The sequence below is a fragment of the Maylandia zebra genome, linkage group LG10 (genome assembly GCF_041146795.1).
Source record: "Maylandia zebra isolate NMK-2024a linkage group LG10, Mzebra_GT3a, whole genome shotgun sequence".
NCBI classification, from domain to species: Eukaryota; Metazoa; Chordata; class Actinopteri; order Cichliformes; family Cichlidae; genus Maylandia; species Maylandia zebra.
In genome coordinates, this window is record NC_135176.1 from 19,741,980 (window position 1) to 19,760,127 (window position 18,148).

Here is an 18,148-nt window from a genome sequence, read left to right on the forward strand (position 1 = left end):
GCTTTTTATGCTGTTGTTTTTTAATCATATGAGAGCCTGAATCAGGGTCACTTTCAGATTTATTTTCAGTAAATATCTGCCCCACACACAATGAACAGAATACTGACCAGATCTAAAGATGCAGGTTTATTTTGCTGTACAGGGTTTGATTTATTTTATTTATTTATTTTTTTTAACTAATTGTAGGGTTTCCCTGAATTCTTGGTCGTTCACTGATACTCAGGTTAAAAAAAGTGCAAGACAATTTATCACTCCTATATATTCAAACTTCTGCAAGTCATTAATCCAAGACTATCAGGTCACTCTGAAAGTTATGTGTTCTGGCTGGGAACTATATGTTAGCAAGTGCTGCGAATAAATCTCACACATTGCAGCGATGCTGATAATTTAAACTGAAACAACTTATGTAGGGACTCAAATTGTATTTAATCCCAAAATTCTGAATAAATAGAGTTATTTCACAATGACTGCTTTCACAGCTGGACTATTTCAGTAGTTATCACTCAGTCTCTGTTTTCACACTTAATTTTTTACACCCTATAAAACAGTATGTTTTTATTTGAATTGTTTATTCAAAATGCATTCATTTTGTCAAGTCTTTGTTTCTGTACTCAGCTCTACATTTCATAGGTGGTTTAGCGCTATTTCTTCACAAACCTGTTTCAGCTCATGCTAGAAAACTCCTCCTCTGTCATGGAGAGGAGGAGAATGTGCAACAAAAACAACTACCTGCTGAAATCGTCTTTGACAGACAAATTACTGCAACTCTCAGGAGCACCCTCCTTTCCTCCTTGAAGAGATCGACACAGCTTCCTCATGTCGGCCTGTTGTAGACATGTTCTGGGTTTGCTCTTATCCATCATTGGCTTTTTAGGGACGATCTTCATCTGCGCACTGCCGTTGTGGAAAGTCTCAGCCTTCGTTGGTTCAAGCATCACCACTTCTCAGATCCACTTTGTGGGTCTGTGGGTGACGTGTGTGATGAGGAGTACAGGCAAGATGCAGTGCAAATCCTACAATTCTATACAGGACTTACCTAAAGACCTGCAGGGTGCCAGAGTGCTCATCGTTTTTGCTATCATCATCGAGTTCTGTGGGATTCTGCTTAGCGTGGTTGGGAGCAAATGCATCAACTTTGTGCCAAACAAATGGCAAAAGACCAAAGTGGTTATAGCTTCCGGAGTCTTGTTTTTTATTGCCGGTATCTTGGTGGCCCTACCAGTCAGCTCATGTTGGATCAACCTCACCAATAGTATGAATTCCAACAGCCTTTTCCTGGACAACTTTGAAACAGTGGAGCCAGGAGCCGTGCTCTACATCGGCTGGGCCACTGCAGGACTGCTGTGTCTGGGAGGAGGCCTTCTCTGCTGCTCCTTTTCCTCCAGGAATGAGACTGAATATGTGGTTGGATACTCCAGGGCTGAGTCTGTGGAAGCAAGATAAAGGTTTCACTTTCTCTTTGCCATTGAATTAGTCTGTTATTAAGTTAAGTAAAAAATTATGACTGCTTAACTGACTGTAAATTTTTTGGCTTCAAAACAAACTGTAGGAACAAACACCCAGGATTTTGAATGTGTGAAGGCATACTAGTAATGCACAAAACAAGTAATTGATTTAAATTTGTTTGAACTTACTTTTCCTTTTATTTGATATTGATCAATGTTTTTTTCTGTGTACAATTATATGCCAATATAATTTAAGACTGGCATTTATGAGTATATAACATCATTATGTTAGCAAGAATAATTACAATAATGTCAAACGATAAAGAAATTCTAACACTAAATCTGGTTTTGGGAGTGTTTGTGAAAGAATCTTTACAGGTTTTGTGGTAGATCCTTGCTGCCAAACAGGCTAAAAATGTATTTTTTATTTTATTTCGTTTGGTAGATTTTTGCATTAAAGAATGAGAGTGTAAGGAAAAACCCCATATTCCTAACAAATATTTACACAACATTTGTTAAAGAACGTCACATACTAAGTTAAAGTTATTATCAGCTCACAGACTTGTCTCAGTTTTTCAAGACACCAGTTGTGTTAAGCAGACAAAACAAAGGTGAGTTATTTTGATCAAAGTTATGTCAAAATGCATTTTCATGGATCAACCTTATCATTAAAAATGAACGCAAAGCTTATATTTGATGAAACAAGACAGCGCAAGTAAATATGAGTACATTTATAATATGTGACAGTTTATATTTCAGCTTTACAAAAGAATCCGATTAAAACAGATTGGCAGATTGTTACATGTTAGCCTATTAACATAAACATCGCTCAGATAATACAGGGAGTGCAGAATTATTAGGCAAATGAGTATTTTGTCCACTTCATCCTCTTCATGCATGTTGTCTTACTCCAAGCTGTATAGGCTCGAAAGCCTACTACCAATTAAGCATATTAGGTGATGTGCATCTCTGTAATGAGAAGGGGTGTGGTCTAATGACATCAACACCCTATATCAGGTGTGCATAATTATTAGGCAACGTCCTTTCTTTTGGCAAAATGGGTCAAAAGAAGGACTTGACAGGCTCAGAAAAGTCAAAAATAGTGACATATCTTGCAGAGGGATGCAGCAGTCTCAAACTGAGAAAAGTCAAGCGTGCAGCTGCCAAGATGCCACTTGCCACCAGTTTGGCCATATTTCAGAGCTGCAACATCACTGGAGTGCCCAAAAGCACAAGGTGTGCAATAGTCAGAGACATGGCCAAGGTAAGAAAGGCTGAAAGACGACCACCACTGAACAAGACACACAAGCTGAAACGTCAAGACTGGGCCAAGAAATATCTCAAGACTGGTTTTTCTAAGGTTTTATGGACTGATGAAATGAGAGTGAGTCTTGATGGGCCAGATGGATGGGCCCGTGGCTGGATTGGTAAAGGACAGAGAGCTCCAGTCCGACTCAGATGCCAGCAAGGTGGAGGTGGAGTACTGGTTTGGGCTGGTATCATCAAAGATGAGCTTGTGGGGCCTTTTCGGGTTGAGGATGGAGTCAAGCTCAACTCCCAGTTCCACTGCCAGTTTCTGGAAGACACCTTGTTCAAGCAGTGGTACAGGAAGAAGTCTGCATCCTTCAAGAAAAACATGATTTTCATGCAGGACAATGCTCCATCACACGCGTCCAAGTACTCCACAGCGTGGCTGGCAAGAAAGGGTATAAAAGAAGAAAAACTAATGACATGGCCTCCTTGTTCACCTGATCTGAACCCCATTGAGAACCTGTGGTCCATCATCAAATGTGAGATTTACAAGGAGGGAAAACAGTACACCTCTCTGAACAGTGTCTGGGAGGCTGTGGTTGCTGCTGCACGCAGTGTTGATGGTGAACAGATCAAAACACTGACAGAATCCATGGATGGCAGGCTTTTGAGTGTCCTTGCAAAGAAAGGTGGCTATATTGGTCGCTGATTTGTTTTTGTTTTGTTTTTGAATGTCAGAAATGTATATTTGTGAATGTGGAGATGTTATATTGGTGTCACTGGTAAAAATAAATAATTGAAATGGGTATATATTTGTTTTTTGTTAAGTTGCCTAATAATTATGCACAGTAATAGTCACCTGCACACACAGATATCCCCCTAAAATAGCTAAAACTAAAAACAAACTAAAAACTACTTCCACAAACATTCAGCTTTGATATTAATGAGTTTTTTGGGTTCATTGAGAACATGGTTGTTGTTCAATAATAACATTATTCCTCAAAAATACAACTTGCCTAATAATTCTGCACTCCCTGTATATAACAATGGGGTTTTTAAACAATTTTAACTCGCAACATTTTCAGCTAATTTAGTAGCTTTGTGACTTAGTACAGAGTTGGGTAGTTACTTTTAGTCATCACTGTCATTTTTATATATATAAATTCACTATTTAACAGAGTCCCTCCTGTTTACATTTAAGGTAAGCTAAGCTAATGTAGCCTACCTTGGTGACCCCTACTGGATGTGTGCCTTGTATGCCTCCACCAGTATTTGAACCCCGATTGTTCATAATTACCATTTTGCATGTCTGCATTTTTCTGATTTTGTGATATTGGCCTTTGTATTCACGTGTGAAACTCAACTGTCCGTATCACAGGTGCTTTGAAACAAGCTGGTTGGGTGAGATTTCTTTACAAACCTGTTTCTTCTCATGCTAGAAAACTCCTCCTCTGTCACCTCCTTTAGCACTCTCTAATCAGTAGGAAAGAAAACCAGAGTCGACTTCTCCTCTGTGTGGACAATAAAAACTAATACCTGCTGAACTCTTCTCTTACAAAACTCTCTTACTAACTTTTCTCCTTGAAGAGATCAACAGAGCTTCATCATGGCAGTTAGCTGCAGACAGATTCTGGGTTTGGTCTCAGCCATCATTGGTGTTCTAGGGACAATAGTTATCTGTTTCCTCCCATTGTGGAAAGTCTCAGACTTCATTAGTGCTGACATTGCCACTACTTATGTGATCTTTGAGGGTTTGTGGGTGAACTGCATTCTGCTGACTAAACATGAGATGGAGTGCAAAGAGTATGATTCTACGCTCACCTTACCTCAAGACCTGCAGGATGCCAGAGTGCTCATCGTTTTTGCTATCATCATCCAGTTCTTTGGGATTGTGCTTGGTGTAGTTGGGGCCAAGTGCACCAACTTTATACCAGACGCAAGGCGAAAGACCAAAGCGGATATAGCTTCTGGAGTGTTGTTTCTCATTGCAGCTAGCTTGGTGGCCCTGCCTGTCCACTGGACCACACGCACCATTGTTAATGATATGTTCAACCCTGACCTGGCCAGCGATCAAAGGAGGGATCTGGGAGCTTCACTCTTCATCGGCTTGGTGTCCGCAGGACTGCTATACCTGGGAGGAGCCCTTCTCTGCTGCTCCTATTTCTGCAGGATTGAGACAGAATGTGACGTTAAATCTGCACATACTTACACTAAACAACAACGTTCATCTAGACAGCGCTCTACTAGAAACAAGAAAAAGGTTTCATGATGGTTTCACTCTCTGTTTGACTGAGTCCACTGTTAACATCAGGTAATAAAGTCTGAAATATGAGTAAAAATTTGTAGGAATCTTTGCATTTTGTCTGTATTCAAAACATATGGTAGGAATATGTGCAGCATTCTGAATGCTTGTGAGCACAGAGTCAAAAAAAGTTGTTTTTTTAGTTTCTTTTTTTTTAATGTTTACAGGGTAAATAACAGAGCCAGTACAAACACCATACCCTCTGACATGCATGGGTTTTTACAGGATATGGGAACTGAGTTGAGCAAGTTTATGTTCTAATAGATTTTACTGAATTCCTTCCGTCTTATATCCCCTTACTTATTCCTCAGTGATAGATTTTCAGGGCGTAAGTTATAGTTGGACAGTGTTTTTTTTTTTTCAGCATTAGCAGTGTTACATGCTCCAGCTTGCTACTTTAGCAGCTAATGCTAACTGGAGCAGAACGACTAATGCTATGTTCTTCCAGCTTTTTACCCAAATTAGCAGATAATTCTATCCATACTACTAACTATTATACTTTGTGTCACGCTGGAATTTTTGGGACACAGATTCTACATTCAGAGCCAAATCCACAACAAATATATTTTACAGCACAGATTTTTCTGTTCCTGTTGTCAAGCATACAATGCATGTTGAACTGCTGTTCACTGCCAGAGAGAAGCCACTCCTCTTCCTGGAATGAAGGGAAACTTGCATTTTTTTCAGACAGCTCTGAACAAGGTAGAACAAAGAAAAAGTGATGAGTGCTATTCGTTGCAGATCTAAACACAGGAAACACAGGCTTAAGCTGATCAAAGCTCAGATTTGATCTACTGTAAGGAAATGAAAATGTCTGAATGAGGGTTCAGCTGGACCAGAAGAAGTTGTGCTTTTTAATCTGTCTGGATTTACTCAAGTATCCAACAAGTCTTATCTGTGGGCACAACTACTGAATAAGCTGTATCAAGAACTACTGGGAAGAGGAGGAGATTAAGAAGAGTTTCCAGCTGTTATCAGTGCAGAAAGGGTTTCATACCAAAGCTAGTTCTGCAAACACCTAATTAGCAGAAGAAGACTAGCACTCTAAACTGCTCCTCATCCACAACACTATATTGGACTTAAAGATGTGGCCTGTGGTGTGTGCACTGGGAGAGCCCTGAAAGTCTCCAATTCCTGTCTGCAGTGTGTGGCCTCTTACTGTGAGAGCCACCTCCAGGTTCGGTATGAAATTAGGACTTTTCAGAACCAGCGATCAGCAGTATATCAGTTAACCTCTGTGGTATGGAGGAACACAGAGGCCACGACACAGTGTCAGCTGTAGCAGAAAGGACTGAGAGGCAGAGAGAGCTCAGGCCAACATGACTCAACATCCAACAGTGAAACCAGGACACACAGCAAGATATAGAAATGCTTCAGCAGCATGTGAAGGCCATCAGTGTCTATATTGATAAAGCAGTGAGGGAAGCCTAGACAATCTTCAGCCGGCTGATCCAACGCGTGTAGAAGAAAAACTTCAGAAGAAGCCACAGCAGGATATTACTGAGTTTAACTTACAATTTTATTGTAAACATTTTTTAGTTGAATAAATAAAATACTCCAGGAATACACTTTGTTAGTCAAACCCAGAGTATAATTAACTTTGGTTATCCTTTTCCAAATACCACTGAAGGCAACATTATCCAGATAGTGAAGAGTTCAGAGTTTGTTGCTGAAGAAATACCTTGTTTGCAATTGCATTTGACAGCAAGACATTTTGGTCAGTGTGTGAAGAAACTTGTTGAGAGGAGAAATCTCAACATTTAATATTGCACTCAACAATTCAGTGGCCATAGGTGATCTTTGTTGACAGTGTTGCCTGATGGTATTTTTCACTAGAAAGTCCACAATAACTAAAATTTCTAATAGTTTCTGCAGCTGAAAGTATCAGTTTCAACAATTTAAATCTTAATTTAATTCAATGTGTGAACGTGTGTGTGAATGGGTGGATGACTGAATGTAGTGTAAAGTGCTTTTGGGTCCATCGGCACTAAGTAAAAGCGCTATACAAATACAGGCCATTCATTTTTGTCTGTTGTTAATGCTATGGAAGAATGGTTGTCCAAGTAAGGCCAACTGGTCGATATATGTCGGGTGTTTTGGACTTGGAGAGGGGATTTAACCGCATCTCTTGGGGTTGTTTTGTAGTTAGAGAGAAGGAAGAGAGGATAAAGACATGCTGTGGAAGAGAGACAGAGATTAATAACAGATATGATTCGATGCAGAGAGGTCTATTAACACATAGTGAGTGAGAAAGGTGACTGGAAAGGAAAAACTCAATGCATCATGGGAATCCCCGGCAGCCTACGTCTATTGCAGCATAACTAAGGGAGGATTCAGGGTCACCTCCAGCCCTAACTATATGCTTTAGCAAAAAGGAAAGTTTTAAGCCTAATCTTAAAAGTAGAGATAGTGTCTGTCTCCCGAATCCAAACTGGAAGCTGGTTCGATAGAAGAGGGGCCTGAAAACTGAAGGCTCTAAGATAAGATGGGGCCTGATTATTTAAGACCTTGTATGTGAGGAGCAGGATTTTGAATTCAATTCTGGATTTAACAGGAAGCCAATGAAGGGAAGCCAAAACAGGAGAAATCTGCTCTCTCTTTCTAGTCCCTATCATTAGTTTTTCAGCATCAATCTGAGACAGGATATTTCTAATTTTAGAGATGTTGCGCAAATGGAAGAAAGCAGTCTTACATATTTGTTTTGTGGATATTGGATTGTGTTCATAGTTTTTGAACTGAACTTCTGTGTACTTACAGTGGTGTGAAAATGTGTTTCAAATCATTAAACAAATTAAAATATTAGACAAAGAAAACACAAGTGAAAAAGCTTGGATCTTGGAAAGAAGCGGCACAACATAGAAGAACCACCTACATGGGATAAGACTCAGAAGCTTGGCTTCCAGGTTGGGAAAATTGAACAAGACATTTAAATACAGCTGCTGATGAGTTCTACAAAAACAAGAAACAGTTTGTTAAAAACACTTGCAGGTGAATCACCACTGATTTATCAGTGACATCCATTTACTCAAGAATTGCTGATAAGTGGATGACTGGAATATATAGTTTATAATTTCAACGGTGTACTGTATAAAATAGAAGTATATATGCCAGATGTGGTGTGATGCTTGTGTGATTTTTAACAGGAAACTACTACATTTTACAGTACTCATGCTGCTTTACCAAACATTTGATGACTAGGTGTGCAGTTCCTTCTGTAAATTGATTCACTCTTAAGATTCAGAAATCTAAGTGATAAGAGGACAGAAATGTGTGCACTCGCTTATTAACGTAAATCAATAGTTTCTAAATGCACGCTCGATCATCCAGGTAAGTTGGTTCTGTACCTGAGGCCTTGGAAACTGCCAAGCAAAGACTCACAGCCTTGGCCAGCCACTCGAAGAGGTACACCAGAGAGATTGAAGGCACTAGAAGAAACTAGCTGTTCTCTACAGAACGAGCCAAGGTGTACTCTCAGTGGCCAGGGAACCCTGACATGGTGATGGCTAACCAACTGAACATAGTGGTGGTAGACAAACAGAAGAAGACAGTCGTAGTGATAGATGTAGCGGTTTCGATTGACAGCAACATCAGGAAGAAGGAACACGAGAAGCTCGAGAAATACCAACGGCTCAGAGGAGAGCTCAAGAAAATGTGGAGGGTGAAGGTAACAGTGGTCCCAGTGGCTTCAGCAGATCCCAGAAACAACATTGGAGATCTCTGTCCAGAAAAGCGCAGTCTTAGGAACAGCGAGAAGATACTGCGCAGGACCCTCAAGCCCCTGGGCCTCTGGTAGAGGACCCAAGCTTGAAAGGACAGACCGCCCACAGGGGCGAGATGGGAATTTTTTTTTTTTTAAATATTGCTGTGACTGTTTTGTAGTAGTGATTGCCAAATTAAGCTTTCTGAAGCATTGAAGCTTGTTTAAAAGGGTTTATTATTCGAGGCTTTTCAATACAGTCCACTCCTCAGAACTTAAGATCTGCGGACTCAGTGATCACTTTTAAAAAACAACTAAAAACACATCTTTGTAGAATTGCATTTTGTTAACTTTTGTCTGTTTTTGTTTTATACTTTGTGAAGCACTTTGTGATCTTTTTATCTAGAAATGTGTTATATAAATAAAATTTTACTTACTTACTTACTATGGTGACATCTGGTGGCCAAAAATATAACAAGCAGCTTGAATCTACAAAATAAAACGAACTGCTTCATTATGACTGCCGACTCCACAGAGTGGAGTTCACAATTCAGGCTGATATTAGGCCACCATTGTGTTGCTTTGAACATGTATTTTTGGGGGGTTGAAAAAAGAAGTTATGTTTATTCGTTAAATGAATAGTTTTGATCAATAAACTTTCCTTGTTTAAACATGCGCCATGGTGGTATTTGCTGGTGACATCTTGATGTTGGTAAATACAAAAGATGAAAAATAATTGTAATAATGTGCAACACATTATGGAGTATGTTTGTGCTGTGAGTTCCTCTCTCCATGTACTTGTGCAATTAATCACTGGACAGCTGGACAGGTATGTTTATAAATAATATGATATTAGGCCAATTATCGTATACTTATTTATGACCTGTGGGGGAGGGGGGGGGGGGGGGGTAGAATTGATTGTGAACAGGAAAAGGAAAATGCTTATGAACTTGTAAAGCAAAAACGTGATGCCTTTAATGTAGCGTTTTTTCATTATTATTTAACAAGAGAATTTGTTTCACTGTGTGATGACCGAGTCTGTTTCTTTTTTGTCTTGCCCAAAAGAAATTCCTCTCACATGGAACAGAAGAGGCTGGAGTGCACAGAAACTGCAATGCATGTTGGTTAGATTCAGTCTTCCTGGGTCCCACAGACTATCACCTGAAGAATAAACAAATTAAATTGCAGCACATTTTGTAGAATAACATTTTAAGATTAGTTTATTAGTTTATTTTAAATTTAAAGAGTCAAATGGAAGTCTTTCTAAAGTTATTTAACGATATTTATATTATGAAAAGCAGATTTTTGTTTTGTTAACATTTGAACAGAAAACATAAGCGAAAAACAAGAACAGAAAGCTGACAAAGCCACCCGATTGACCAAAATCAATTCAAAATACTCCCACACGACAGAACCTCTCTTCCTCGCTGGCTCGATATCTCTTAATAAAACGATCAGTGGTTTGCTATCTCTCACAACCAAAACACTCCACAAATCTCGCGAATCGTATCAGTTACGAAGCGTCGGACGTCACTGATCACGTGACTCTGACCAAACGACTCAAGCGTCGAGAACCAGCGTGTTGTGGACTCACCGGAGCTTCAGCTTCAAGCGAGCCATCGCTAGTGAGCAGAAATGGACAAAAAAGGGCGTATTTTGAACGGCAAGTTCAATTTTAAAGCAATGCCAGATGGATCTCTTGACAAGACCAAAGTAGTTTGTATTTACTGTCGATGTGAACTGCGCTATCACCGTAGCACGTCCAGTCTCAAATACCATTTGCTAGCCAAGCACACAGCTGAAGCAGAGAATCTCCCTCGCCAGATGCAGACCATGCTGGATAGCTTTCAAAGGAGACGTATGGACAATTCTACAACCAACAAACTTTCAACAGCCATAGCAAAATGGGTGGCTACAGCTTGGAGGCCGATTGACATTGTGGAGGATGAGGGGCTACTTGAAATAATTCGCATAGCGTCCAACGACTGCACGTATGAATTGCCTTCGAGAGCCACCACTGTAGCCAAGATCCACAACTTATATGAAGATGAGAAAGCCAAAGTCGAGGAGACTTTGGGGCAGACCAATACGGTTGCGCTCACCGGAGACTATTGGACTTTTCGAAGTAATCACAGTTACCTTGGAATAACAGCACATTATTTTTCACCACAGTGGGAACTGAAGTCGCATGTTCTGACTGTTATGGAGACAGAGGAGCAGCACTTCGCCGACACGTGCGCCGAGCAGTTTCTGCAGGTAGCTAGACAGTGGGGGATTGAACATAAAGTCAGCACGCTGACCACTCACGGTGCATGCAACATGGTTGCAGCGGCCAGTCAGCTACCTGTAGAGCATATGCCTTGCATCGCACACAGCCTCCATCGAGCCATCACAGTTTCTCTACAGAACAGTCCATTTAACAGCGCATTGGCAAAATGCAGAAAGGTCATAGGCCATTTCAACCATAGCCCACCGAACGCACTGGAGCTCGAACAACAGCAAATTGCACATTTTCATAAAAAGGAGTCACTTACACAGGACGTATCAACAAAATGGAACAGTACCCTGGAGATGATCAAGCATGTTCTGAGAAATCAAGAACCACTGAGAGATGCACTGGCACTACATCCAACTAATGTCACAATGCCAACAACAGCTGAAGTAGAGAAACTGAAGAAGCTGGAGACGGTCCTTGAACACTGCAGGTAATTTATTAATACTTACTCTTACCACTTCTGACATAGAGAGTGTGTGTATAATGTATTTTGACCTTTTGTGATTGAATGTAACAAATTCTTAATGACGTATGTTTCTCTATTACTGCAGGTATATAACTGAACTTTTGGGAGGGGAGAAGTTTGTTTCCTGCTCAGTGGTGTTGCCAGCTTTGTGTCACCTGTCGCGAGTGATGGAGGTCTCTGAGTATGACCCAGCTTACATGGTTAACTTCAAGGAGACCTTTAAAGGAGAAATGGAGAAGCACAAGGAAAAAACTAACATCATGTGGCTCAGGGTTGCAACAGCACTGGATCCTAGGTTTAAGGGTCTTAAGTGTCTAAGCAGAGCTGACAGGGCTGAGGTGTGGCGCTTGATCAGTGCGTTGCTCAGGGAGAGGCAGAGGCCTGCACAGCCTGAACAACCAGCAACATATGAGCCATCTAAGAAAAGATCAGCTCTCATGTTTGCCTCAGAGTCTTCATCTGATGAAGAGGAGGACTATATTGAGAAATGTGTGGAGCGATACAGGGCAGAGCCAACTATTGACATAGAGGACTGTCCCCAGAAATGGTGGTCCAAGCATGAAGGGGCACACAGTGAGATGGCCTACCTTGCACGCATGTACTTGGCAACACCTGCCACATCCATACCATGTGAGAGGTTATTTTCACTTTCTGGGCATGTTTTTCAGAACAAGCGAGCTGCCCTGTCATCTCAAAATGTTAAGATGCATGTCTGTTTGAGCAATTGGGTTAGTGCAAAGTAATAGTGACAACCCATGTACTGTATGTTCTAGGGTTTTTTTTTATTATTCTTTGTTTCTCCTATGTGCTGTTTCCATGTTCATGTTTTATTAGGAAAAAAGGAGGAAGAAGCTTGGGTTGCTCAGCCTCTGCTTAAAAAAAACTGGAGAGCAAAAAGAAGTATAGCCAAATTGTTTTATTCATACCTAACTGCATTCCTTGTTTTGATCCCACTCTAATGGTAAATTAAACAGTTACATTGTGTGGGAGTATATGATTCTTTTCGGCATAATTTTGAGTATTCAGTACCTTTGAGGCTTTGTTGAACAGTATTCTGGATTTCTCATTGTATTTTTCATTATTTTGAATTGTTGCGATTAACAATAAACACATATTTGCATAAAGCAAGTACAGTAGTTTGTCCACTCCCATACTGTTTAAGGTATTAGAAACATGAAGAGTATCCTAAAGTTCCTTTAGAACAGATTAAAAAAAAAAGATTAATTTGCGATTTATCATGAGTATTTAGTCACGATAATTTAAGCGACTGACACAATAGATAGAGATATATATGAGAGAGATCTGTACATTTGCCACCACACAGGTGTAGATATTGTAGGTGCTGTGAATGCTTAAATTGTACCGATGTCCATCATACATCCAACTTTTGAGTATTTACTTTCAATTTACTTCATTTACTTGCATTAATAAACACAGACATCATGTAAATAATAAAACTAAACATTGTTCTTGATCATCATTTATGTCCAGTTGAGAATGAATGTGTGCACCCGCATATTAAATCAAATGAGCTCAAATCAGTAGTTTCATCTCCAGTCTTAGCAGAGGGTAATCATATAAGGAACGAGAGAACTGACAGTTACTATTTTAATCACCTTGTCTCAGTTGTTTTAACTCTCAGTATCATAAAGTAATGTGCTAACATCTGGACTGATGTGTTCACTGTCAGCATTTTAATCACGAGTTAAAGGCTGTAGGTTGCAGCCTTTGCTCTAACACTGTAGAAATGTAACAGGCCTCAGTCCTGATTCTAATAGTCTGAGCTGCTTCAAGCTTTATTTGTGAAGAGCACAGCAGCTTACAAAAACATAGCTAATTTGTGCTGTTGGGAAATATAGCTTTGATTGTTGAATCCATTTACATATTTCACTTTTTTTAAATTGTTTTTATAAACGATTTTTAAGACCTGTTTTTAAAATTTGGAATTTGAAAATGTTTGTGGAAATCAGGCTTTTTTTGAAAATTAAATTTTTTTGTGAAATTCATTTTTGATCATAAGTATATTTTGATGGATATTTTTATTTAAAAATTGTGTTTTTATTTTAAATTAAATTATTACATTATAATGTAATAATTTACTGATGTTTGGATAAATACAATGATTTTACAAATGCATAATTTTTTGTACAGTTCATTATTTAAGCACAGAATTCTTTATTTCGACGCATGTGGCTCTTGTGGTCCCCCATAGAGTAGGAGTGATGCCCTGCAGAATAATCTCTGTCCGTCCAGAAAGGTGTCTGGAGTTACATTGTCATATGCATTAGCCCCTCCTCCCAGACTTTCAGAAAGATCGTGCTGAGACAGATGGCCATATCTCTACAGTTTTTAATCTGGATGTTAATAAGTTTTTGTAAGACTGCTGCTTCACATGTTCACATTAGGAATAAACAGCATTTATAAAATCATAAATAGTCTGAACAGCAGAGGGCAGCATAAAGCAAAACAGTGACGGAATGGGAGATTTCAACAATTAAAGAAAAAAAGATACAGATGAAAGTTTTTTTTATTTTTCATACAGTAACCTGATACCCCAGGTACTAATTTCCTTTACCAGGTTGGCCTCTGCCCTCCAACTTCCATCGAGGTTACCTAGCGGCGGAACGTTTAAGGCGGACTAGCATTCCCACACGGACACATTTGTAACGGAGCGACGTGCCAGGCGAAATGGAAGTGTAAGACCGTTTTTGAGTTAAAATGGATTTCATTTTTATATCTGCATAATTTTAACTGATATTTTTATAACGTTTTGTTTCACCTGAGGCTAAACGCTGTGGTTAAAAGTGCAGAATCTGCCTCGCTGTCTTTTAGTTTCCGGTTCAGTTATTGGGACCCGTGTGAGGGCTGTAGTCACATTTTCCAGTTAATCTGAAATAAACAATAAACAAATAAATTAAGTAAACGCAGCAGAACGTTAATGAGAACATAATAACAAGTGCATTTGTCAGCACTTTACTGATCCAGATTTTTGTGCTTTGATCGAAATTGTTTTTTATTTTTTATTTATTTATAAATTACACGTGAAAACAGATGCCAGGTTCTCTCACGCGAGGAGATGTTTTCTTTTTGTTTGATGCATTATTTACTACTACTGCTACTACTAATAATAATAATAATGATAATGCTGAGATTTTGACACTTAGCACTAAACTGGCTCGTTTGAACAAATAATCTTAGTATATTAATAGTTGCAATCCCATTGCTATGGTAGCCCATATTTTATATTGTTTACAAATGTGCTACACAAATACTCTGTGGCCACTTTATCAATTCAAATATCTAAAATCGGTAAATCAGATGGTTACAACCCAGTATATTTAGGAAACCAAGACATGCAGAAGAGCATCGCGAGTTGAACTTTGAAGTAGACGAGTCACAGCAGCAGCAGCAGCAGAAGACCACACTGGGTGCCACTCCTGTCAACTAAGAACAGAAAACTAATGCTACTGTTCATATAGAATAACCAAAATTAGACACCTGAAGACTGGAGTAATTTTGCTTGGTCTGATGAGTCTCAATTTCTGCTGTAATGTTTAGATGGTAGGGTCAGAATTTGGCATAAAAAAACATGAAAGCCTGGATCTGTTCTACCTTGTATAAACATCTTTTAAACACCACAGCCTCCACTGAGATAACCCTCAAAAACAAATGCTTACTTTTTTTTTTTTATTCTCAGGAAAAATGCTAATGCTGCAATGCTCAGCAACTATGAGGTAAGGTCATATTTTCTCACTTTCTTCTTTATTTTCTGTGGTCAGTTCAAAGAATAACTCATCAGGCCGATGACACTTTTGTTTACCTGTGTGTTCCTCAGGTGTTCAAACTCCTCACAGACCTGAAGGAGCAGAGAAAGGACAGCGGGAAGCACAAACACAGCGCCGGGCAGCAGAACCTCAACACCATCATGTATGAGGTCAGAAAACATCCTCTGCGTTTCTCGTGCCTGTCATGTTTACCCGTTTTCAAAAGCACAGCCACAGTTTGGTTTGTACTTCCACCAGACGCTGAAGTACCTATCGAAGACGCCCTGCAGCAGACAGAGCCCTGAGATTGTCAAGGAGTTTCTCACCACCATGGTGCCGCACAAACTCACAAAGTCAGTAAGATCAGGCCATCACACTAACTTCCAGCCTTGATGCTTTCAATAGAACTTTACAGTCAGCATAAGATGCACAGCTCTTTTTAGATGAGAACTGTTTTTCCTCCCAAACAGGGCAGAAAAACTACAGCTACTGAACCACCGGCCTCTGACTGCAGTGGAAATCCAGCTTGTGAGTGTTTTTAAATTAAATTGCATCTTCATATCTACAGTGTTTTTATTACATTATTATTTATTACATTGTTCTCATTTAATTAGAAATGACTCTGTACTCTCAGAGTGACTTAAAGAATAGGTGTGCTGGTATTCTGCTTTATACGTCCGAGCTGTAAAAGGATCTTGCTGGGCAGGCAGGCGCCATGGACACCTACGTTTGTGAAGGCAACAACAAGCAAAGCAAATGCACCTTCAAATTGTTTGAATAATACAAATGAACTGTGTGATGGCTCACTTAAGTAGGAACAGATGAGCCTGGCTTCCACAGACGGGACAGAAACACTGTTTTTGTTTTGTTTTGTGTTGTTTTTACATAGGACTACTAACCTAACCTCTGCTAATGGCCACTTTTAAGGCTTTATTATTGAAGAAAAAACAAAAATGATGTCAAACATGCAGATTTGTGGGTCATTTCAACTCAGAATCTGTCCGTGGAGCTGTAAATCACAGATGAAAATAACACCACCAAAAAATATCCACCTTGCACATTAAAGTTAGTAGATTGGAGTGTCCCTGCAGCAGTCTGGGCTCATTCAGACTGTGTAAAAATGTAGTTTGAGTTGTTCTTTGCCGACGCTAAATGTGCTGAAGAATCCACTGATAAAGTGACGCTGTTGAGTCTGGTGCTTTTAATCTCATATCACATGGTTTTCATCAGCTTGTAGAATTCAACAGTTTTCAGTAATATGTAGATATTTTACAGATCTCTTCCCAGTTTTATCTGAGCACTTCAGGGACTAGTTGCCCCTTTTGGACATTCAAGCATCGACACTTCCATGAAAGCTGGCAAACTGTATCTACTGATGGAAATCATGTGATATGATCAAAAGCTTCAGAACAAAGACATAAAGCAAAAACAAACTGAAAACAGAAGATGAAATCACATCAGGAGGCTTTAGTGTTGCACTGTCTGAAGTTTCTTTCTGTGTTCAGATGGTAGAAGAGAGTGAAGAGCGACTATCAGAGGAGCAGATTGAGGAGCTTATCCAGACAGTCACAGATGTCCTACCGGGAGACCCAGAGCAAGAAAACGCAGCTCCAGCAGACACAGAGATGGATGATGGTGGCGAACAGTCATGACACCATGACGGGCCAGAACTGGAGATAACTGCAGAACTGGATGGACTGTGATTATTTGCACGACTAATTGAACTGTGCATGATGGGACACATGCTGCCCGACAGCTTGATAATTCACATCAACTTGACCTGTTACATAAGCAGAAGAAGATATACTGATTGTTTCTCTATGTGCATTCATACTACATAGCTGCGTTAAATCAAACAGGGTAGTGTGTCACAATAGGAATTATTGGACTCTGATTTCCAAAGCTGCAATGTTAGACAGTTGTGCGATTAAACTTAAGCTGGTGCAGCATAAATGTAAGATCAAACCGTATGATTAGATTGGCCTGTGTAATAACAAAGAACAATATAAGCCAGGAGGTTGTCACTCAACTCTTATTCAGTTTGCGAAGCAATGATTTTTAAAACATGCTGACACTTTTTTTCCCTTTGCATTACAAAGAGATGTAACAGCTGAAATATGCAGCGGTTGTTTGTAATTTTGGATCACACAGAAAAGTTGCAGCCACTATGTCTGCTTTCAGGTATGGCTGCAGGGCTGTAGTTGTCAGTACTGCAGGACATGTTTCACAGAGATGTGTTTCTGTAACCGTGCAGAGGTCACACGGGATATAAACTACAGGTTTGCAGCACAAACTCTTTAACCACAGGCCCTGGATCAACTCCAGTTTTTTTTTCTCAACTTTCTGTTGTAGTAGAGGAAGGATGTGCTGGTTAGAGTCATGTACATTTCTGCTTTTGGGCTTCCTGTTGACATATCACATCAGTTTCCTGTGCTTGCCAAGTACCTTGCCGAGGCGGGATGCCTAAGTGAAGTGAACACTGATTTTTTGGACAGCACATCTGAGCGCGCCAAGCCCCCCAACCCAGCCAAATCGGTCATGCTTGTAAATGTAAACAGGAGGAACACTTTATTAATTTCTATATGACAATGACAATTATCGCTGTTACTTTCATTCTTACGATAACGAACTACCAAATCCGACAGTTTTACTGTACTATATTAATTTTGTTCTGCAGTCAAGACTGGTAAGAACACAGTAAAAGTGGAAGTAGGCAACATATCTTTGGCATCATTGGGGGAAAAGATTGACATATTATTGTAATTAAAGTTTTCCATTAGAGGACTACGCTTGTGTGAGGGAATTTTTTTTTCAGATTTAAATAGGAGAGAAGTAAAAAGGGGAAAAAGGCTACATATGAAATAGGATGTGGTGTTAAAATGAGTCACAGTGCATTTACAAAAACAGGGATGTGCTTTAGACTCAGTATTTACTTGGCAATGTGATTT

At 39.6% G+C, this 18,148-nt stretch overlaps 4 protein-coding genes across 4 annotated transcripts; all 4 read left to right on the forward strand.

Annotated features, from left to right (window-relative positions):
• Nucleotides 1–115: 115 nt before the first annotated feature.
• Nucleotides 116–1,761, forward strand: LOC101480961 (claudin-4-like). Its single transcript, XM_004550247.6, has one exon. It carries the CDS (start codon nt 817–819, stop codon nt 1,441–1,443), a length of 627 nt encoding a protein of 208 aa, XP_004550304.3. The 5' UTR covers nt 116–816; the 3' UTR covers nt 1,444–1,761.
• Nucleotides 1,762–4,177: 2,416 nt separating this feature from the next.
• On the forward strand, nt 4,178–5,023 carry LOC101481259 (claudin-4-like). The gene has a single exon (XM_076889294.1). The coding sequence runs from the start codon at nt 4,303–4,305 to the stop codon at nt 4,963–4,965; it is 663 nt and encodes a 220-aa protein (XP_076745409.1). The 5' UTR covers nt 4,178–4,302; the 3' UTR covers nt 4,966–5,023.
• Nucleotides 5,024–10,220: 5,197 nt separating this feature from the next.
• Nucleotides 10,221–13,385, forward strand: LOC101481543 (E3 SUMO-protein ligase ZBED1). Its single transcript, XM_004550249.4, has 2 exons — nt 10,221–11,400; nt 11,522–13,385. The coding sequence occupies exons 1-2, from the start codon at nt 10,331–10,333 to the stop codon at nt 12,177–12,179; spliced, it is 1,728 nt and encodes a 575-aa protein (XP_004550306.3). The 5' UTR covers nt 10,221–10,330; the 3' UTR covers nt 12,180–13,385.
• Nucleotides 13,386–14,019: 634 nt separating this feature from the next.
• crcp (calcitonin gene-related peptide-receptor component protein) lies at nt 14,020–17,987 on the forward strand. Its single transcript, XM_004550250.5, has 6 exons — nt 14,020–14,132; nt 15,134–15,170; nt 15,272–15,370; nt 15,459–15,553; nt 15,671–15,728; nt 16,706–17,987. Exons 1-6 carry the CDS (start codon nt 14,125–14,127, stop codon nt 16,850–16,852), a joined length of 444 nt encoding a protein of 147 aa, XP_004550307.2. The 5' UTR covers nt 14,020–14,124; the 3' UTR covers nt 16,853–17,987.
• Nucleotides 17,988–18,148: the final 161 nt, after the last annotated feature.